This window comes from Triturus cristatus, chromosome 3_1 (genome assembly GCF_964204655.1).
Source record: "Triturus cristatus chromosome 3_1, aTriCri1.1, whole genome shotgun sequence".
Classification (NCBI taxonomy): Eukaryota; Metazoa; Chordata; class Amphibia; order Caudata; family Salamandridae; genus Triturus; species Triturus cristatus.
The window spans coordinates 1054222101-1054245764 of record NC_140583.1 but is presented as its reverse complement, the minus strand read 5'-3'; the positions used below and the strand labels follow the sequence as shown (position 1 = coordinate 1054245764).

General features: G+C 48.9%; 1 protein-coding gene across 1 annotated transcript in view; it reads right to left on the bottom strand.

Moving 5' to 3' along the window:
* Positions 1-23664, bottom strand: part of SORL1 (sortilin related receptor 1) — a 744876-nt gene that overhangs the window by 309837 nt on the left and 411375 nt on the right. The window contains exon 25 of the mRNA XM_085645831.1: positions 14619-14738. Coding sequence (XP_085501957.1) covers positions 14619-14738 — 120 coding nt within the window. The remainder of the gene's footprint in view (positions 1-14618; positions 14739-23664) is intronic.

The following is a 23664-nucleotide window of genomic DNA, read 5'->3' as shown; positions in this document are numbered from 1 at the left end:
AGGCAAAGCGGTTTGCAGCATGAGCACAGCACTGGTCCTTTGCGGATGCTTGGCGAACCCGGAACCCTACCACCAAACTCTATTCGTTCCACTCCAGACCACATGACCTTAGAGTGCGCCTGGACTGTTTCCTTTGCTCCCCTACCATCCTACCTATCGTCTCAGACACTGACTATTTAGGTAGAACCATATCAGACCACGATGCCCACACGATAACGATCCGATGGCGCCCGCCACACCCTCCTGTCCCAAACTGGCGCCTCCCTAGGGATAGTCTTGACGATCCGGTTTTTAAACAAACTCTAGCGGATCACATCCGCCATTATTTCCAGGAGAACACAGGCACGGCCACTACACGCGTGCAGGAGTGGAATGCTTTCAAGGTCGTAATGCGGGGTACCTGCATTCGCCACATCACAGGAGTCCAACGGGTTCTAGAGCGGGATATCCAGAAGGCGGAACAAACGTTGGCCGAGCTCACCAAAGAGATTAACCCGGCTAACGCCACGCTGGCCCAGATAGCTAGCGCCAAGACTGCCTACGCGGAGGCACTGGCAAGTATGCGCCGGTATAATTTCGCGGCATATGCAGCTCGGGTCCACAAAGAAGGCGACCGGGCGGGCAGGGTATTGGCTTGGCTTGTCAAGCAGGATTCGAGCCTCCCGCCCATCACGGCCATTCATAACGCTCAAGGCACTCTGTTATCCTCGCAGGACCTGATCCTCAAGGCCTTCCAAGAGCACTACGCGATATTATATGCCAGCCCCCTTCCCCTGGTATCGGATGATGTCCTTTCCGAGTTTCTAGACCGCTTCAGGCTACCCGCATAGACCATGACACACGCCAAGACCTCGACAGACCTATCAGGGCGACTGAGATTAGGCACGCAATGAAGGCGCTGGCTACCCACAAGGCTCCTGGTTTAGATGGCCTTCCACTAGAATTTTATCACGCCTTTGCATCCCAATTAGTCCCTCAGTTGGAGTCACAATTCCAGGCAGCCCTAGCCGTGGGGGCCTTACCCCAATCCATGCGCTAATCAGTCATAGTGTCCCTTCTCAAGCCGGATAGAGACCCACATCAACTGGGCTCCTACCGAACCATAGCCTTACTGACAGCAGATTATAAAATTTACGGGAAGGTCCTGGCGGATAGGTACGCTACGGTCCTCCCGCAGCTAATCCACCCAGATCAGAATGGATTCGTCCCAGGCAGGCATACCTCTTATAACATCCGGCGGCTGTTCCATGTACAGGACCAGATACGGGAGTGGTTCCCCGGGCAGCGTGTCTGGTGCTGGACCTCGAAAAAGCTTTCGACACTCATGGGCCTACCTGTTTCGGGTCCTACAACGCATGGGCATAGGACCCGGACTGCAAGCCTATACTCAGCTCAGCTACTCCGAGCCCAGCTCCAGAGCGCGAATAGGCTCCCTCATTTCGGACTCCTTTCCAGTCCGCCGTGGCACCAGACAGGGATGCCCACTCTCCCCCTTGCTTTTTGCAATGGCGATGGAGCCGTTGACGACTGCTCCGCACAGCGGGCGAGGAGTGGGGCATCCCAATCGGTGATTCTACCCACTCAGTATTGTTATACGCTGACGATGTACTTGTATATGTCCGGGATATTACAGCCGACTTAACTCCTATATCGCATATCCTACACGACTTTGCGGAGGTGGCGGGACTCAGGGTCAACTGGCCCAAATCCACTGTCTATCCCCTAGTGCAGGCTATGCCCCACTGTCAAATACGAATGGGTAACGTGGACATCTCGTGGAGCCCCCAAGCGGTTCGCTATTTAGGAGTTAGACTATACCATACGCCGCAAGATATCTATGAGGGGAACTACCGCAAATTGATGGGTAGCATTCGATCCTCGGTCCACTTTTGGAAAGATCTTCCACTGGCGGTCACGGGGAAGATAGCGGTCGCAAAAATGATCCTCGTCCCGCGCCTGCTATATCTCTTCTCCAATCTTCCGGTGGTCCCCCCACGATCTCTATTTCGCGAGCTCGACACCCTGCTGGGGACCCTCATCTGGGGCAATGGTCGCCGGCGTATTGCTCTGGCAAAACTGCAACTGCCCCTCGACCAAGGTGGGCTAGCGGCCCCATCGTTTGAGGCGTATTTCCTGGCCGCCCAATTGCAGTGGGTGTCACGCTGGACGGCGGGCCGGGCACAGGGGGAGCTGATCACCATGACAGGGCGCATTCAGACCCCTACTATTCACCTCATGTTGCTGCCAGGGGCAGCGCCGCTGCCGACTAAGCCCCTCCAAGTAATGACTGCGCGCGCCTGTCTGGCACGTGTTCATTGTATGGGCCGGGATGTGCCCCTGTACTCCCCACTTCTGCCACTGATAGGGTTCCCCAGGGCCCGGGTGCATTATACGGAGAGAATGCTACAAACATGGACGGATCACGCCGTGACAGAGGTGGGATGATGTTTTTTGAGGGACACTTGCATACTTTTGACGCACTGGTTGACGATTTCGAACTTCCCAGGGGACAGTTCCTATGGTATAGACAGCTCCTCACGGACTGCCGCAGGCAGTGGCGTGCGATTGACACGGAACCCCCCACACACCCGGTCATCCATGCGATCCTACAGATGGGGTCTGGACGCCACTTAGTCACTTGGATCTATAAAGCCATGCGGACTCTAAGGCAACCCACACTTGCACCCCTCAGAGAATACTGGGAAACAGACTGCCGCAGACCACTACATGACAGGGAATGGGCCAGGGCCCTTGAGCAAACCAAGAAGGTATCCCGCAATTACCGCTTTAAGAATATACAATTGCACATCCTGCATAGGGCATACCTCACTCCCGAAAAACTACAGAAATATTTCCCTGACAGCTCGTTTGCTTGCCCCACATGCCTGGAGCCCACTGCCTCTTTCATACACATGTTCTGGGATTGTCTGACACTTCACAGTTATTGGCACGCGATCCACACCGCCCTTCGCACGGTTACAGGGTTACAGGACTTGAACACATGGGAGGCTAGCGCCCTGGGTATCCATAGGCGGCACAAGCATAAGAAGGTGGAGAGGCGGTTTGCTTCCCTAGTGCTCTTCCTGGCCAAACGGTGCATCACCATGCACTGGAAGACACCGGAGGGGCCTCCTCTAGCGGCATGGGTGGGCGCAGTCAAAAAGTGGGGTAAGGCGGAGGAAGCATTACTCAGAGCGGAGGAAGCCCAAGGACGTAGCAAACACCCGATTTCCATGCCCTGGGACATGCTAATGCATTCCTTCGCGCAGGAAACAATAATGGTGGCGGGCCCACGAACGATTGGTCCCCCGAGGGCCCCTATGGCCCATGAGCCCACCCAGGGAGACGTACAAGGGGTCCAGGTGCCCGGCGGGTCATAATTGTGGAATGCGACTGTTCCTTCATTTTGCCTTCACACGGGCAGTGATTAGCGCTCCCGCCTCCCTTCTCCCCACCCCGTGCCCGCGAAACCCCAACAATATACCCTTGGTACAGCTCTAAGGCGCAAGATTACTACTGCTCGTCATCCACGACATAGTGCACCCCCCAGTTCACATATCCCCAGTTTGTTGATGGTTAACATGTGGCTGCAATCCCATAGCCTCTACGGTAAAATACAAAGGGGAGTAGGCACACCTAGTGGCCCCTGCAGGGCGCGGCGACCACCACGGGTGCTAGTTGGGTATACCTAGGCACAGGCCTCGGAAGCCTGTCTGCAGCTCATAGACAGAGTGGAGACCCACATACCCTAGGCTCACACGCTCCGATGTCCACACAGGGCACGATTGAGCGCTCCTGTTTGTAGGCCTATATCAATCGCATTACCAGATGTGCTATTGTATGTACTGTTTTTATAAATGCCAATAAAAAGTGTTTAAAAAAAAAAAAACAGTCCCATTATTCCTGTTCTTAAAAAGACCAATGGAGATGCTCTCTCCCCTAAAATATACAGATTTGTAATTGACCTAAGAGCCCTTAACAAAATAACAATCTCCCAATATCCTGTTGTCCCCGATATTACAACCCTCTTAACGATGGTCCCTTCTGACGCCATGCACTTTTCTGTCATAGACCTGAAGAATGCTTTTTTCAGCATTCCCATACATCCTGACAGCAGACATTTTTTGGGTTTCTCCCTTGGTGGGCGGAGCTTTAGATTCTGCCGCGCCCCTCAAGGTTTTACCGAGAGCCCCAGTATCTATAGTCAAGCCCTAAACAGTCAACTAGATTCCTTGGAACTCCCTGATAATTCCACACTTTTACAATATGTAGATGACCTCCTCATTGCTGCAAATTCTGCCCCAGCATGTAAAGAAGCTACTCTGTTTGTTACGCCACCTTGCCCTCCATAATCACAAAGTCTCGTTGAAAAAGCTTCAGTTTTGTCAAGAGAAGGTGACCTATTTAGGTCATCTCCTCTCGAAGGAGGGAAGGCAGCTCACCGCTGATTGTATAGCCATTATCAATGCTATGACGGCTCCACGAACACAAAAGCAGGTGCGAGCCTTCATAGGCCTAACCTCATACTGTAGACAGTGGATTTCCAACTTTTCGGCCTTGGTCAAACCTCTTCTTGCCCTCACCACTAAAGACATATCAGACAGTTCCATTCCATGGACTAGAGAGCATGCGCAGGCCTTCCAAGATTTAAAGAGGGCTCTGTGTACTGCTCCAGTCCTCGGTACTCCTGATTAAAGCAAACAATTTTTTCTTTTTGTACATGAGACAGACGGCTGTGCATGCTCTGTCTTGACCCAGATGTTCAGTGGTCACCATCGGCCATGTGCCTATTTTTCAGCCACCTTAGATCCTGTTGCAAGGGCTCTCCCAGGATGCCTACGGGCGACCGCTGCGGCCGCCCTCATGGTCCGTCAGAGTGCAGGGATCGTCCTGAACTCCCCCCTGACTCTGATGGTCCCCCATTCTGTAGATACCCTCCTTAATAACACCAAGACACAGTACCTCACTAGCGCACGTCTCACAGGATATGAACTGACACTCTTTGCCAGCCACATTAACATCAAATGATGCACTGTACTAAACCCCGCCACATTACTCCCACTGGATACTCAGGAAGCCCACTTAGACCCACATGACTGCATATTAAGGACAGAGGAGGAGACGAAGGGACGGGTTGACTTACAGGATACCCCGATAGCAGAACCAGAAGGTACACTGTATGTGGACGGATCATGTCTCAGAGGGCCAGATGGTAACACCTCAGCCGCCTACGCCCTCACGACATTAGGGCAAGTAGTAGAAACAGCTCAGATTCCGCAGTGCTCTGCTCAAGCAGCAGAATTAGTGGCCTCACTAGAGCCTGTGAGTTAAGCAAAGGGAGGACGGTGAATATTTATACTGACAGCCAATATTCCTTCGGGGTGGCCCACAACTTCGGGAGGTTATGGAAAGAAAGGAATTTCCTTACTTCCCATGGGACCAAGATTCAACATGGCCCCCTAATTCACCGATTGTTAGACTCCCTGACACTCCCCAGAAAGGTAGCCATTATAAAATGTAAAGCCCATAAGAAAGTGACAGATGATGTTGGGAAAGGCAATGCCCTGGCTGACCAGACGGCCAGACAAACAGCTCTTAGAAAAAAGGGAAGGAATGTATGTAGGAGGTCCCGCTAGGTGGGTGACAGACGAGGGCATGGTTGAAAACACAGTACAGAGTGTGATTGATATTCAGTCCCATACTACTTCTGAGGAACTAAGGATGTGGAAGGAGCAATTAGCAAAGGAGGGAATTGATGGTTGCTGGGTCCGTACGACTATGGAAAGACAATGGATGTTACCAGACAGTCATGTGCTACCCCTAGTTACGATGGCCCATGGTCCTGCTCATATTAGTGCAAAAGGGATATGTAAACTGTTGGAACCTACATGGTACAACTCTAAGATACCAGCATATGCTGAAAAGCAGGTTAAAACATGCATGATTTGCCTAATTTATAACCCAGGAAAAGGCACAGTTACCCCTAAGGGAGGATTCTCTCCTCCTACCTTCCCTTTTGAAGACCTCCAAATGGATTACATCCAGATGGACAGATGTAACAATTTGAAATATGTCCTGGTGGTGGTCTGTACCTTCAGCCGATGGGTGGAGGCCTACCCCGTCAAAGACTGCACCGCTATCACTACCGCCAAAGTGCTATTAAAAGAGTACCTCCCACGATTCGGTTTGCCCCGCTTGGTCTGGAGTGACAACGGGACACACTTTACGGCTCAGATTATGGAATATATCTGTACAGCATTGGGTATAAAACAAAAATTTCATGCAGCTAACCACCACCAGTCAGCAGCTCTACTGGAGGTGTACAATGGCATCCTAAAAACGAAAATGGCCAAAATAGTAGCCGAGACGGGTGTCTCTTGGGTTGATGCTTTTCCCTTGGTCCTACTGTCTACCAGAACAACAGCCCACACCAAGATAGGGCTATCCCCCCATGAGATTGTGTTTGGGAGGCCTGCCAATGTATGGGGTGTCCCACGGCCTAAGAACTGTCTGATGTTGAATACCCTGTATTAACTGATTATCTGTACTGTCTAACTAATACCTTTCGTACTCTTTATCACCAGGTGCATGAAGCCATACCTGACAAAAGCGAGGGCCCAGGACACGTCATCCAACCTGGTGATTGGGTCTTAGTGAGAAATTTTCAACGGACCAAGAGCCTCGAGCCCCGCTGGACACAGCCCCGTCAGGTGTTGCTGGCCACCCGCACCGCCGTGAAAGTAGAAGGTCGGAAGAATTGGGTGCATTCGTCTCACTGCAGGCGTGTGCCTCTGCCCCTCCCTATGATCAGTGGGTGAGGGAAGGACATGGAGACTCAGAAACAGAAACAGTCCCGACGTTTGTCCCATTCAGCGATGCCAGACTGCATTCTACATCTACGGAAGCAGAGAGTGACAGCATACTGAAAGGAAGGGTGGAACCCTCCCTTAACTCTGCTCAACACCAAGAACAATTGTTTCCCGACCATACTGTCCCTACTTCCGACCGCTATAACTTGCGCCCCCGAGGGAAGGCTTGCCCTTGACTTCGCCAAGTGCCTTTAGGCTATAGGACTGTGATTTGAGAGTAGTGCTGGTGTGTCAGACTAAGGTACGCCATAGGGCCCTTGGCACCTGCACCCAGTGAAGCAACCACCAATCACAGACAGCTACTAGAGGTCCCTGGCTTAGCACAATGGCTGCCGTCCAAAACACCCGAATCCAGAAACAATATGTCAGTCTCCGACATAGTAAATGCTTCATGGCCACCGTGGTGACGCTTTTCGTCTCCCTCATCCTGTCTATCCTTGGTTGGCTGTTACTAATCTACCATTCTGTTACCTCACCAACTCCTACACCGACTCCTGCAGAGCACCAGTATTACACGCTACCAGCCCACGAATTACCCCGCCGTGCAGAATTCTTCAATAATACCTTCCTCCAAATGTTGCATCACCATCAGCTGATCATGAACACTTCCAACTGCTGGGTTTGTGGACTGATGCCGCATTCCATGATATACCCTGTCCCATTCTTTCCCTACCCCTTCTCCATCTCTGGGTCTTGTCTTGCATGGTGGATGTTGATGCAGGAGGCCTACACTGTCAATGGTACTGCCAATTCTGTCCTTGGGACATTTCGGGATGACTTCTGGCGGAACAGATCTGGCAATGCCAATGCTCCTTTTTGCCCGACCACCTCATCCACATTGTTACTACCACCAGATGAACTCGGTGAGATGGTAGTATTCAACTCAACCACTCGACGAACATTTTCTAGATTCCGCACCAGAGGGATACTGCCTGATGAACGAAACACTCTGGATGTCATAAGTGCAGGGCCGTGTCTGTATCCATGGCCTAGGAACTAAGAAAGTTGGTACTAGTACTTGTGATATCACTAAAACTTTAAACTCTACATCTCCTCCAAAGCTGGTGGCATCCCCCAACACCTATTTCATCTGTGGCACAGCCGCCTACACTTGGCTCCCCCGTAACTGGTCTGGTACCTGCTATTTGGCCTTCCTCCTTCCACCAACATATTCTACCCATGGAGGTTACCACCGGTTGATGAAGGGCGCTCTGCGCCGCTCACGTAGGGGCGTCATATCAGCCGAGGATACAGCAAGCCAGGAAGCCGGGGACTTCTTTAAAGGTTTCCTTCCATTCTGGGGCCCCATGGCGAACAGTCGGGCTATACGAGGACTGACCAGGGTCCTTGAGGCCACCATCACAGTAACAGCTGGTGCCCTCTCCAACATCACTGCAGAGCTACAGGCGGACCGCCTTATAACGCTCCAAAACCGCATGGTCCTTGACGTCATCCTTGCTGATCGTGGTGGTGTGTGTAAATTGATCGGCTCCAGCTGCTGTGTGTACATTCCAGACAACGCACCTACAGTATACGATGCCATCCAACGTCTGCATCGCCTTTCTTCTGAAATTCATCTGGATGAAAACAACTGGTCCCTCACAGGCTGGATCTGGGGCCTCCTTTCCCAGTGGGGGTGGAGGGTCCTCCTCTTCCTTGCCTTGGGAGTAGCTGTCCTGGTCTCCTGCTGTTTGTGCTTTCAGTGCTTGCCAGTGCTCTGTACAATGTGTGTCCAAACCATCAAACCTCCACCCTCTAACATTCACAACACCAATATGATGATGATGCTCCAACAAGAAACAGATGGCCTTATGAACATTGACATTTCTTAAAGTATTTGCCACTCAATGGCAAAAGGAGGGTCTGAGGAAAAGTGTTCTTCTGATCGGCATAATTTGTACCGAGACTCCATTGTTTTTTCATTGCCATCTCGTGTCAAAACACTTCCACACGACCCACCTGGTCGTTTCTGCTGATGCCTGGGAAAATTCTAACTGACATGACAAAAAACCATCTTGCAGCCTGCATTTCTGCCCAGGAACTGTCGCACACCCAACCCCCCTGTTCTTTGCAGTTAACAGAAAGCCATGAGACACTCAAGCCCTGGGTAAATGATTTGTTTTCCATCTCCTGCTCCCAGCCTTGTAAACATCCTTGACACCGTGATCAGGTTATCTGGACAATGGTCTGTCTGCTGGGCCTTGATCAGGGTGATTAAGCAATGACCTGAAAGACCGGGCTTTGATCAGGGTGATTAAACAATGACCTGAAAGCCCGGGCTTTGATCAAGCTGAGTGAACAATGACCTGCAAGACCAGCTTTGATCACACTGAGTGAACAATGATTTGTGTACCAAGCCTTGACCAAGTCACCACCTACAAACATCGTCTGGATCTGGTTATCAACTGCAAACACTGCCCTGATTGAACAATGGACTAACAGCCAAAAGACTGCAACGAAAAAGTATAAAAGGCTTGTAAGCTGCGGAGTAAAGCAGCAGCCTCCTGGGTTTTGTCTCTGACTAGCTTGGGACTCTGTTTCATAGCCCGGGCTATTTGAATAAATCTGGGTTCCTCCTGCAGACGAAGGCTCCTGTGTCTCCTTTTACTACGTATGGAGGGTATGGAAGACTTGGGCGGTTCCCCCGCCGCCTAAACCCAGTAAGTGGGTTATTCCGGTTCTTCAAACTAATAGGCCTTACAGGTAGTGACGTTTGGTGCTGGACCTTTAAAGCTCTGACCCCTTTGTTTGGTAGTAAGTGCAAGTTTGTTCACTGACTCAGTTATATGTTGGGCTAAATTGGTCCTGCTCTTTGTCCCATGGACCTCCTGTTGATCTGGAGAAGAGCCTGTGCCTGAAGGAACACGAGGTGGGCTTTGTTGACCAATGCTAGCAACCTTTTCAAAGCTTGTGGATTGTTTTAGATCAGTTCTTAATTCGCCCATCATGGTAGACAGTGTAGTGAGTATTTCCAGTACTGGGCCACAGACGCAGGAGCAGCCTTCTTGCATCTGCCAAGTGTCAGTTTGGGCTCACTTAATCAAGATATTCAGCTCTGCAAGTTTTCCATCTATACCAGAAACTAAAGCTGCTATAGAGTTGAGGAGTGATAACTGAAGGGTATTCACTGAGAGCTGGATGGTGTTTGAGAGTGATGACTAGATAGTTTTGGTCTGGTGTTCCTTTTCCAGTTTGAGATCAGTTTTAAGATCATTTTTTAGATCAATTTTGAGAGAGGCCCTATTATTTTCACCGGGGGGAGGAGGGGGACTGTATGTAGGATGCTGCTAATTCTTACCATTCTTGAGTCGCTAAGTATGAAATGTCATAGATGTAATCTTTAGGCTCTTCCGTTCAATGAAGGTTACATATTCTGCCTGCAGGAATGGACTATGGAGGTTAGATTTGACAGGCAATGTGACTAACAGCACCTGAAAGCAAGGTGGATAGGTCCTCCCGCCTGGTGCTGTTGGCTTGCCCTGTCTGGGGGTTCACCATAGCTGCTGCTTGGTCTTTAGAGCTTTCCAGACTGCTTGCCCAAGAGGGGTTTTGGACAAGAGTTGTTGCCCCCATGTCTTTAATGCCACTCAGTGTTGTGGAAGGGAGCTGCTTTGTAGTATCCTTGATGCCCCCACATTGTTGTTCCTACTGCCTCAGCTGCTCCTTCCACCATTCGCTTATTGTGGGCTATGCTCTGCTCCGTTGCTAACTTGGTTTCCACTGTTTCGCTGATCCATCTAAACGTTTTTCTGAGTATGCGGAGGGGGTTGAAGCATGCCGATACGGCGATGATCTGGTGGTTAATCGCGAGCGCTGAGTCTAATGATGCCGAGGTTTCGTGCATGGTCCATCGGAGTGAGGGTTTTCCGGGGGTGGAGGGGTTTCCGAGGGCGGGGGCCACCAAGTGTTGTCCCAGGCAGATGGAGTAGGGCCAAGGATGATTACTTCTGTTTTCTCGGAGTTGAGTTTCAGGCAGCTCCTCTTTCGTCCCCTCTTGGAAATTGTGCCTGGTGATGTTGGGTTCTTTGGCGAGGGAGAGGATGAGCTAGGTGTCATCGGTGTAGGATAATATGTTGAGCCCGTGGTTGCTGACAATGGTTGCGAGGGGGGCTATGTAGATGTTGAAGAAGGTGGTGCAGAGGGAAGATCCCTGGGGTACTCCACATCTGGTCTCTGTCGGTTCCGAGAGGAAAGGTGGGTGTCTGACTTGCTGAGTTCAGTCTGTGAGAAACTAATATATCCAGTCAAGGGCCTTTCTGCGGATCCCGACGTCATATTGTCTGGTGGCTATTGTGTGGTGGGAGACTGTGTCGAAGGCAGCTAAAAAGGTTCAGGCGGATGAGGGCTGCCGAGGAGGGATCGGATGTTGTCCGTGCAGCGAGTAGGGCGGTCTCTGTGCTGTGGTTGCCGTGAATCCGGATTGGGAGATGTCTAGGACATTGTTGGCTTCGATGAAATTTGCTAGCTGGGTGTTGACGGCCTTTTCCATTACTTTGGCTGCGAATGAAAGCAGGGAGATGGACCTGAAGTTCTTGAGGTCCGTTGGGACTGCAGAGGGTTTCTTAAGGTGGGGGTTGACTTCGGCGTGTTTCCAGTCGTCGGGGAATGTGGAGGTTTCGAGGGAGTGGTTGATCGTACAGCGTAGCTCGGGTGTGATGGCCGTGGTCGCTTTGAGGAAGATGTGGGGTGGGCGGGGGCCTGAGGTTGCTCCAGAATGGATGCTCTTCATGGTCTTTAAGGTGTCTTCTGTCGTGAGCAGGGTCCACGTGAGCAGGGTCTGTTGGGTGGCGTTGTTTGGGGCGGGACTTGGGGTGGTGCAGAGGTTTTGGTTGTCATAAATCGTCTTAACCTTGAGGTGAAAGAAGGTGCTGAGTCAGTTGCAGAGGTCTTGGGAGGGTGGTACTTCTGTTGTTTCGCTGCCAGGTTTGGGGAATATCTTTATGATGGAGAAGAGTTCTTTGGATTTGTGGGCGTTGGTGACCATTCTGTCTTGGAGGAAATTCTTTTTGTGGTTTTGATGAGGTGGTGATGTGCTGTGTTGGCTGCTCTGTAGGCAGTACGTGTTTCTAGGGTTTTGTTGTTATTCAATGTCTTTTTGAATTGTCGGCAGGAGCGCTTGGATTCTTGGAGTGAAGAGGTGAACCAACTTGCTTTATTGGTGTGTCACCCTGTGGCTTTCTTGAGGGGGAGAGGCTGTTGGCGTAGTTTGTGATCCAGTGGTGGAGGTTGTGTGCCGCGGTGTTGGCGTCATCAGTGGTGGGGTGCTGGTGAGGGCGGAGGTGAGCTGGTCTTCAGCGGCGGTGGGCGTGCTTGCGTATGGTTGGTTTTCTGAAGGAGAAGTGGATGCAGCAGTGGTCTGTCCAGAGGAGTTCTGTGGTGTGGCTACAGAAGACGCTGCCTACTGATGTGAAGACGGGGTCGAGTGTGTGTCCCGCTGTGTGCATGGGGACGTTGACGAGATGCTTCAGTCCTATGTTTGAGAGGTTCTCTAGGAGGGCGGTGGTGTTCGGATCATTGTGATTGTCCAGGTGGAAGTTTAGATCTCCATGTAGTATGTATTATGTGGAGGCGATGGCGTGGGGTGCGATGAGGTCGGCAATGGTGTCGGTGAAAGGATCGCGGGTCCAGGCAGCCTGTAGATGAGGGTTCCACAGAGAGTTGTTTTGGGCCTGGTCTGGATCTGGAAGTGGAGATGTTCTATGAGGATCACAGCGTCATCCAACCGGTGGTTGTCATGCGGAGGGAGCTTTTAGTGGACGACGGCGAAGCCTTCTTCTGGGCTGGTGGGGTGGTCTTAGGCTCTTGTATCCGTCGGGGATGGCGGTTGCGATATCGGTCTCGGAGTTGGTCTAGGTTTTTGTGAGGAAGGAGACGTCGAGTGTGTGGGTGTTGACGAGGTCCCAGATTCCTATGGCGTGCTTGAGTAGGGAGTGCACGGTGAGGAGGATGCAGTTTAGTGGTTTGGGTGCGGTGACGTCCATTAGGCTGGGGGCTGCTACTGGAGTCCGGGGGGGTGGGTAGGTGAAGGTGCAGTGGCAGTGTCGGCAGGAGATCAGGCCTTGGGTGCTGCTCGGCGTCGAAAGCTGGCAGTTGTTACTGCATCCGTGGTTGAGTGCAGAGGGAGCTGGAGTCATAGTGGAGGCGGGTCAGAGGACCAGGTTCCCTGGCGCTGGTCGCGGTCACGGATGGGTGTGTCAGCGGGAAGAGGTGTGGCGCAGCAGCCAGGGCGACTGGCACCGGACGCTGGGGATCACGGTTTGATCCCCGGCACCGGTGCCAGGTCAGCCCAGCACCATATGACTCTGGGCAATAGCTCGCTTAATCTTCCCGACAGCCCCCAGTGCAGCTATGCCTACAGGTAGCTGTGCGCTTTACAAATACTGGATTTACATTTACATTAAGTAGGTGTTGGGGGAGAGCAGTCAGCTGGGAGGCGGGAGCAGGAAGGACACACTGGAGGGGGGAGGGGCCACGGGGGCAGCAGCAAGAGCGAAACTAGAAAAAGGAAAAAGAGAGAACAAATGGAGAAAGAGGGAGCAAAAAGAGAAAGGTGGAGCAAAAAGAGAAAGGTGGAGCAAAAAGAGAAAGAGGGAGCAAAAAGAGAAAGAGGGAGCAAAAAGAGAAAGGGAGCAAAAAGAGAAAGAGGGAGCAAAAAGAGAAAGAGGGAGCAAAAAAGCAAATAGAGCAAAAAAGATAAAAGAGGGCACAGTAAAAAGCCAAACAGCAGAAGAGCGGAGTGCTCTACCACGGGACCGCCAGGGGTGAGGCGCAGGCAGGAGCCTGCAGTGGGAGAGGGCCTTGAACCTACAGCAGAAACGGAGAGCACCGGTCTCTCAGGGCAGCACTTAGTAGTGGAGCTGCACGGGGTGAGAGCATTTTCACTGACCAGGTCAGTGGTCTAGCTGTTCTAGCCGCGCAGTGGCCAACATTAAGAGGGGTCAGGGGAAGCGTGGTCAGGTGGGAGGCGGGATCGTGAAGAACACTTTGGAAGGGGAGGGGCCACGGGGGCAGTAGGGGCGGGTAGCGCGATAATGGAAAAAGGTAGAAGAGAGAGCAAAAAACGGAAAAAGGGAGCAAAAAAATGTGAAAAGAGGGCAAAAAAGAAGAAAAGAGGGCACAGAAAAAGCTGAACAACAGAAGAGCAGAGTGCTTTCCCACTGGACCACCAGGGATGAGGCGCAGGCAGGAGACTGCGGGTGGAGGAGGGCCTCAAACCTACAGCAGAACTGAGAGCACAAGTCTCTCAGGGCAGCACTTATTGGTGGAGTTGCGCGGGGAGAGCAGTCACACTGACCAGGTCATTGGTCTAGATTACTAAATATATTATGCTTTTGGATGATTAGGAATATTGTTTGGCTCATCACCAGACTAGTTGAGGAAACCTATAACTCACCTCCTCAGCAGTGGGTAGGAGTAATGTAGGGTGTGCCTTAGCTAGCATAATGTATGCTGGGCTACAAATAGGTGCCTTTGACTGTTAATGAAATAAAACCTTATGGAATGTGTATAAATTGCTCTGGATAATGGAAATAATATGGAAATGAGAATAAAGAGCAATTAAAAATTGTGGAGGTACGCTTGGAAGATGTTTATTTATCCCCTCGCCCCCCCCCACTCACTCTAAAATCTGGGGGGATATATAGCCCGTGTCCCCCACACATACAACGCCCATGGGAGTTGCACTAAGAATTGTTACTTCCCACCAGTTACAAAGGCAGCGCAAGCATAATGATTCACTGAACTTCATACCCGTGCAGTTCGCCTCGTCAGACCAGTCTCGGCAGTCGTTGTCTCCGTCGCATACCCAGGATGAACGGATGCACATTCCCGAGGTGCAGTTAAATTCATCTTTTCCACACCGATGAGTTTCTGCGTGCAAAGCAAAGCAATGTTAGGATACAAGATGTGGTTCCACATTCACCATAAACTAAACATATGGTGTCAAGCTTTAACACTGGGTTCACTGAATACAGTGAATGCAGTCTTAATCGCCACTTGTAAACATTTTCATCTCCTAAAACCAACATTTAAAACCACCATATCACATTAGACATGGTCTTCTATCTGAAAACAATACCAAACGTTTCTGTAAAAAATGAATTGCCAAAATAGCTACCTAAAACATTTCAGCAAACTGTATATTCTTAAATCCAGCCAAATTCACTCCCCGCCTACTATATAACTGAGTTCATTTGCTATTCTAACAAGCCCTAGCATGGTTGAGGGCAAGTTTTGGATAGTGTGTCTAGATGCAAGTATACAGTTTTGTAGGGAGCTCTTTTTGTGAGGTAAAATTTTTGAGTGGCTCACATTTTCGAGTCTAAGTTTTTTCATTTCTTTTCAAATGCTGCCTAACTTTTAAGTCCCATTAGTTCAGCATTTCTTGCTATCTACAAAGAAAAGGCTTCTAAAGTTAAAGTGACCACAAAGCTAAAGAAATAGCAGTAACTGTTTGTAGGTCTCGCCTACGCAGTGCACATGCGCTGCATAGAAGGGCCTTTAGCCGTCGCTCTGCTCATTTTCAAGCACACACTCGTGCTTGTGGCGGCATCCAGCTTGCGGGAGCGAGCAGTGGCGCGCCACTAGCACGAGTGCAGTGCTTGAAAATGAGCAGACTGCTCTCCCAAGCGCGCGTGCACCACTAGCGGGCTCACCTCCTGCTCCCCTCTCGCTCACGTACAGACCACTCGCGGGCTGCAACGGCAATAATATCTTTCCCCTACATATGTAGGCACAGAAGAATGTTGAAAATGTCTTCTTCCTGATTGGCTTAATTCGTTAGTATTTCACAAAATACATAGTCACTACCGCTAAATTTACTTCTGGTACAAAGCACTGTCCTCGCCCTTCTAACAATTCAGTATAGAGTTTTAAAAATGTAGAAAGTGACACAATGACTTGTAAATTAACATTTTAAAGACAATACGGCAGCTGTGCTTCCAAATACCAATTTGTGCAATACAAACACCTGTCTCTGTGGAGAAAAAAAAATCAGACTACAGGTTAAAAATAATGTGCCGCAGCGATATTTCATTATAAAGAGTAAGCCTTTAACAACGGCGATAAAGCAGGCTATTTGTTACTGCGCATGCGCACGCACCACTCGCGGGCTCACCTCCTGCTCCCCCTCTCTCTCACGCGCGGTCCACTCGTTTATGCATGCTGACAAACCTGGCTCCCCAGCTCCGAAGTCGGCAGCTCTTGCCATTACGCCACATCCTCTCTCTACTTGAAGGGCTTCATGGTTAGTACTTAGCTCGGTTTTAGGCTGCGCACTTTTTACATCTTAACCACTGATTGTATGACATTACACTCATTCAGGAAAATACAAGCAGTGTACCTTTATGTTTTAGGCACCCTGACTTCAAATCGAAAAGCTTCAGCATGGCCAGGAAAAAATGCCTTCTTGTTTTGGAAAACAGCAATTTTGTTCTCTGCGGGCCTAGCGCCAGAATTATGAAAGCAATATTCAAAGCTAAATAATTTTTTACTCTTGAAACTTCTCAAAAATTACTCAAAATTACGATTTTGATTTGCCTATATATCTTGTGTGACTGTTTTTTCACATACTTTCTTTGTAAAAATCATAAAATACTAGTAGAAAACTGGTTTGAGATTACATCTCTTAGCAAGACATTTTGTAAGCAACCAATCTCCAGCAAACAAAACGCATGCCTAACCAAATAATGCAAGATTTTAAGTAATTTCGTGAATTTTGTGTAATGAAAATGTCGGGATTTTCACAAATTTGACCTGCATAATTTATATTTCTACTAGGCCTCAATACAAGGCTATAAGCATCAATGTGGCTCCATTGCCACGGGGAAGCATGTGGGGATAGAGTCCTTGTGCCGGCCCTGGTTCTCTAGTCGAATCACAGGCCAAGCAGGGTCTTTCTTAGAGTATATTCCTAAGATTCCGCTAGAACTTCCCCCTCTTCAATCATTTTAGGATGTAAGGTCCCATTACATTCCTAAGTGAGAAACCTGATGCTCCCTACAATAACAAGGTCCGCTCTCCTTCACCAAATGACGACATGTGGAGGAGTGTGGCTCAATGGTTAGAGCAGCAGACCCAGAATCAGAGTTCTGGCCAGGGACCAGGGTTCGATTCCCGCCTCGGCGGGGCTCGGGCTCAATTTCCTCGGACCTGTCTATTCTCGCCTCGGTGCCTATTCTAATCACGGGCCCCATGCTGCAACTCTGGGCAATAGCTTGCTTAGCCTCCACACCGGCCCCAACAGCGCTAAGGATGCCTGGCTTCACCCTAGGGGTGCCCAGGAGTGGACACTTCACAGGGAAAGCCAGCAGGGGTTCCACAGCGGTATGAGTATCAGTGCCAGGAAACCGCAAAAAGGTGACACCGCAAGGTGTCCGTCTGGTGACAGTGCGCTCTATAAGTACCTTGACATTTACATGTCCAATCTGCCATTTGACGGATTGCAGCCGAGGGATGAAGCCCCTGCAGTAGCAGTAATGGAGATTTAACCCGGACGAATGGATATTTAATGGGAACTCACCTATTCTTGCAGTGTATTGCAATAACGTTTAGGTAGCGCCTTCTATCCGTGACGTGAGAGGCGCTGAAACTGTTCTTGGAGACTTATTTTTACTAGCATCTCCAAGAGGAACATTTTGGAGGGCAAGTCTTTACTCCTACAATGAAGCAAAGCTACAGATGCTCAGATGTTTAGTAAAACAAGCATTGGCATAGCCAATAGGTCTCGCCTTTGGGACCTTCTAAGTGTTTAGCCATGCAGCAGTTGATGATGTTGCACCAAGGATATTGTGCTGCATAACTAAATACTTATAAGGTCCCAAAAGCGAGACCTATTGGCTATGCCAATGCTTGTTGTTTTTGTTTTTAAAGAGTTCTCATTCGCTGCCACTTCTAAGCACTGTTAAACAGATTGTCAAGTATTTGAAGGTTTAATTTGTTGTGAGATCGTGTAAAAATGCCTCCACTACAGGGCGATGTGGCCCTTTCATTTTACGTGTTACTCTGATCAATTCGATACCATCTTGCAGTAATTTTGGCGAAAGCTTTATATGTATGTCGTGAAAATCCGTCAAGAAGCAGAGTGCTTTTAACAGGAATGGTATGTATAATTATTAGAGCCGAAAGCGTTAATACCGAACTCTGAAAACAGTTACTCACTGCTATAACATAGCAAAAGCTACTGCTGCTACATCATAAGGGAGCTGCTCACGGCCCCCGGGTTACCCCCCTCGCTTGCGTCTCCAGAGAGACAGCTGGCGGTCTTTTCCGCCTTCTCCATCCTCTCTCTGGTCTCCACGGACAAAGCACAGTTTTCAGGACAGCAGGATCTTAATTTTATTCTGTGGGTAAATGTAGAAAGTTGGGGGGCGGGGGGTGGCAGGACATCAGGCAAGTTTTTGTTGTTGTTAAATGTTTGGAAAGTGGAGTTTGGTGTGGGAGTGTGACAGGTTGCCAGGACGTGGGGGGTAATGGCGAGAAACAGGTGAGGCTATGACGTGTATGGCATCTCCATCCATCCATCTCCCACGTGCACAGCTAATGAGTAGGGTGGGTGGAAATAGAGAGCCCATATTTAACATAAAATTATAAGTAGGGGGTTCTCCATACCATCATAGACAACTCAATCGTAACTATTCTTACCTATTTGATGTCACTTGGAAGCTGTCACAAAAAAAATCCCGATTATTCACAATTAGCCATCTATAATTCTATTCATTTTAAATATGTTTATCTAGCCAATCAGCGGTTAATTGTGCAGCGTATATGATGCATGTTTTCATGTTATGAAGTCTCTGGTTATTTCACGAGTATTTTAGACTATTGCCATTATTGGAATTTTGAGATGCCAATTGCACACTTTGTTGTGAAAAAAATTAGTGCATCAGAATCCAGCGGGTCTACCACTCTGTCACACCCATGAAGCTCCCAGTCATTGAATCCTGTATATGGCCTGCTGCGGGGACGCGGTGAAGAAGTCAACATGGCATGTTCAGTTGGAGGATAATCAATGTAGAGTATCATTTCTTTCACGCATTTAAGGTTTCAATTAGGGCGTGAATTGTATGTACTTGGCAAGCAATTTTGTGTGGGACCCTTTGGCATACATTTTCTGTGATTTGCTAGTGGGTTTGCTCTTTATAAGCACACCCCCTTTCAAGAATGAAAGAACTAATCAATGCCACTGATTCATAAAGTGCTGTAATCAGAAAAGTTGAAGCAGAACAAAGAATCTACACATCTTTAACAGGCGTTTCTATGGATTTTTAAAACTCCATGAATTCTATTTGCATCTTTGAGACCCATGGCATTTCATTCCACACTACTGGTAGCATACAGGAGGAGTGTCACCCCACACAAGGGGATCTACAGAGTCTGAATGTTTTGTGGTTTAACTGAAAATGTGTCTACCATAATCGGTCCGAATGCAACAAACTCTAAATATCCATAAGTAATGGCTTGAGTTTTGGGGAATTCATTGACCAAGACTATCTTTTGTTCCTGATCCAAGCATTGGAAGGGTCAGCTTTCACGGAGTTAGAGAAGGTCTATCCAAATACCTTCTTCAGGTGCTCCCTAAATATACACCAGATTGGTATAAACAAGTGCAAAAGTGGATAGTGAAACTTCTAGTAAAGTTCAAGCGGCAAACCATTTTCACCAACAGCTCCTAAAAGTCTCCATTGGACCGTAGAATTCAAGAGCTGACATCAAGGCTGTACGCTTTGAGCACAGTGTTGTACCCAAAATCATTTCATAGAAAGTAAAACACTCTTAACGAAGACCATCTCTGCATAAGCTAGGTTACTTAAGATACTCGGAGTTAAGAAAGCTTGCCAGGAGGAAAAAGACATCTCAACGCAGGCATTCATGTTGGTGGAGCGGCACTCCTCCTGACAGGACCCAAGCAGGACCCTGGAAACCAATCTATTCTTTAAAATAACCCACCTCAAATGTGAAGACACCATCATCTAACCTCATCACCCATTACCGGTAAGGTGAAGAAGGACATCGGTTTGATAGGTATGGCAAAAGTGTCTTTCAAGTTTGATACCATAATGCCACTCACAGAGGGACTTAAAGGTCAAAAGGCTTTTTACGCACATTTATCATCAAAACAGGATTCTCAAAATTTGTATGCAGCGTTTACACAGGGCTATAGTCGAAAAGTGTGATAGTGCTGGAATAGAGTTGGCACACTACCAGTACCACCGTCACAATAATGGCCCCTCTCCCAAGTTAGGATCCAAAGCCAAAACTGTGCATTATTCACAAGCAGGAGTATTACCAGGATGCCCAATAACCGTATTATCTGCTCACTTTTATTTCACAAGAGTAGAATGTCAACATTATTCATTATTGGAGAATCCTAAAATATTTCATTTAAACTTTATGCAAAGTTCATTGCAGGCAAGTGGTTGTGACCTGAGCCTGTAGGAGGAAAATATAGAGGCAACAGTACAGCAAACAAATGTGCAATTGTGAATGCTCATTTGTTTGCTGTACCATGGCTGACCATGTGAACTGCATGGAAAACATGATTGTCTGTGACATACAGTCAAGCTGTGTCCAATGGAGTCAGGACAAAGATTTGAAGGAATAGGCAAACAGTGTCCTAGAAAACAGCACATTTTATTGTGATGTAAAAGTGGGAGGAAAGAATAAAATGAGTGAATAGAGTAAAATCAGAGACTCCAGGAAAGCTGGGACCATAGCCTCACTATGACGGAGGATAAAACTGGTACGACTGGCAAAAGGAATACAAGTTTAAAAGGTAGTTTCAACTCCACCAGTCTGGCAACCTATATTTTATGAATCACTGCAATATTTTAGGCTTATTTCTTTTTTTTCTCTAGAAATATTTGTATTGACAGGTTTTGTAAACAGGACATTTAACATCGCCACAGACAGCATATAAGTATATCCAAGATTTGCAGTCTGGCATAGTATCAAAGAAAAGAAATCCAGTGTGATCAAATGTACAGGGTTGACCTAGTCCAAACTGGGAGTGAAGCCCCGATTGAATTTACGCAAATGCTGAATCCGCATGATATTTTATATATAACAAACATTAAACAGTAAAATAGCACAGGTCGAAGTTCAGGCTATGGAAGGTAATGTCATTCCGGGGAGTGGTAAGGGCATGGATAAGCCCGAAGGCAAGTCCAAAAGATCTGTGATTTTGTTAACTGCAAAGAGCGCCCCTCCCCTGCAGATGTAAACTCCACATCTAGGGGAAACATTAATCAAATAAGTGGAGAGCCTGGAGTCTGGGCGGTGTGAAGCTGGTATGTTCCAATCGACTAAAGTAGTTTATGAAGGGTTACCAGATGTGGGTAAACCCATTATCCGTGTGGGCCACCCTATGGGACAAAAGTTCCATGGCAATGATTTGCTACGGTCGTGTAAACCACTGGGCAAGCGACGGGGTAGTTGACTTCTTCCAGTGTAGTGCAATATGTTATTTGGCTACACTAAACATATGCGCTATTGAGCAACAATCAGCATGTGTCATTGCTTCCAATCCCAGGGGGTGATTGCTATGTATCACTGTGATATAAAAGTTCAGGAGAGGGAAGCACACAACCCACTTGATGTGACTCAGGACTTCCTTTGAGTATGTGGCTATTAGATGACAAGACCACCAGATATAAAGGAACGCAGGGTGATGAACTGCAGCCCCATCACAAGGGTGATGTAGAGAGGTAAATATCATGTAAACGGGGTAAAGTACCACTTTGCCATAAGTTCATAGGGCTTCGCGCTTTGGGGAATGCTTCTATACAGCTTGGGGATCTAGCGCCACAGCTGTTCCAATTGTTTCAGGAAATTCGCTCTGCAGTGGCGGAATGCCACATCGATTGGTATGCGTGCGGGCAGAGAGGGTTTGATTGAATGCTGGATTGTCTGATAGCTGTGAGAGGTCAGTCCCCGAGGGGGATTGTAGAGGGCCCAGTGTTGCCTTTTGTAATATTGTAGTCGGGACGATTCCAGAACGTGTAAATCCTATTTGCATTGGTCAAAGGTCTTAATCATTTTCCCTCAAATAAGTCTGAGAGTCCGGCACTCCCCTTCCCTCCTGGTTACTACGTCTAAACTGAGCCAGAAGTCAAAGGGGCTGGTGAGGAGCCTCTCTCCAGATTGGGGAGGTGTTGATTAATGTCTTTCTTGATTCCGCTGGAGGCAAGCTCTTTACTGTGTTTGTTGGAGCATTGAGGTTTCACCATGGTCCACACGGACCGCAAAGATTCTTGAATGCGAGATCGAGGTGAGTTGGAGTGCCCCCTCACGAGTCAGTCTTCAAGTTCAAAAGTTGCATGGCCTCCTTTAACGAGTGAAGGGACCGCGGTTTGCCCTGCTATGTGATGATGGCAAAAGGGTGAACCTGATATTAACAGACGTTGAGTTCCAGCAGTGTACCAGTGATAGGTTGGAAGTCCCTACACCATCGCAAGGTGCCATGTCCTGGAACAATTGAACAGTGTGACCCCCTTAAGACTAGGTCCGCCTTTTGTCACAAAGCTTGCAGGATAGCCTATTTTTTGGTGAAGAACTGTACTCATGTTAGTATGTCGTAGATGAAGTCAGGGCGTCCTGGAGCGGAAGCCATATGGTGAGCTTTGTTCAGTGCTGGGGAGAGGCATCATCGTCCACCTGGATCACATGCAGGAGGTCGGCAGTGAAGGCCATAATATCCGCGGCCCTCCGCCACTCGAGGAATCCATATGATGCAGAAGTTATTCCTCCAGCTCCTGTTTTCTAAGTCCTACTGTTTCAGTTGCAATTCTATCAGTTGCTCCTCCAGAGTTGTAACCATGTGCAATAGAGCTTCTTGATCTTCAGAGCGAGCGTCAACAGTATGCTCCAATTAGTCCACTCACCCGTCCAGTTCACCGACTTCACGCTTAAGCTCATGAACGCAGGTCTTAAGCTCCGATTTAAGTCAATGTCAGACCTAAACTCCTGTAGAAAGTTGTCCATGTAAGCCTGAGGGATAGGCGCAGAGGAAGCGTCCCCAGAAGTATCCCTGGGGGTATCAGAGGAGTCTATTGCTGTCTAGGAAGTTTGCTGCCACAAAGAGATGACCGGGTTGTCCCTAGGTTGCCCTCCGGATGTGTCTTTCACAGATTCACCGCATGGCAGGGCGGCATGAGGCACTGCAGCTGGGGAGGGAGCACTATGGTGTGGGAAGCCGCTGCTGGAGAATCGACTCCAGGCAAGAGAACAAATGGACCCAGCCAGCAGAGAACAATGTGATGGCAAGCAAGAGGAAGAGGTAGAAGTGCAGGAGTCAGAGGACCATCCTCTATCCAGTGGCAAACCCCGATCCACAAGGTCGTGCAGCAGAGCACCACAGGACCCATGGTGCAATGTGTGGCGGCTCACCGGTTTATACAGCGTCATTAGCCGGGCAGGGTTCTATTTGTCTATGCGCTGCACAACCAAGTCTCAGGTCTACAGGCAGCATGGGAGCCAGGGCACCATATCAGCGGGGAGGGGAGTGTTGTTGCTGGACCTCTGTGCCCTAATCGCTGAGAGGGGAGGGAGGGATACGAGTCTGCAAGGATCACCCGGTATACAGGCCAAATGTCCTGCTCAGCAGCGGTGGTCTAGATGATTTTCCAGCCCTTGCTTTGCAGTCCCCCAGCCAGTGTCACCTGTCAATGATTCCCGGGCCAAGCTGTACCGCCCGGCCATGGCCCCCACAGGTCATGGTGTTCCCCAACAAAAATGGCAGCTCCATACCTGCCATGCCAGGCCCCACTGTTGCATCAGGGTCAATTATTTGCAGGGAGGG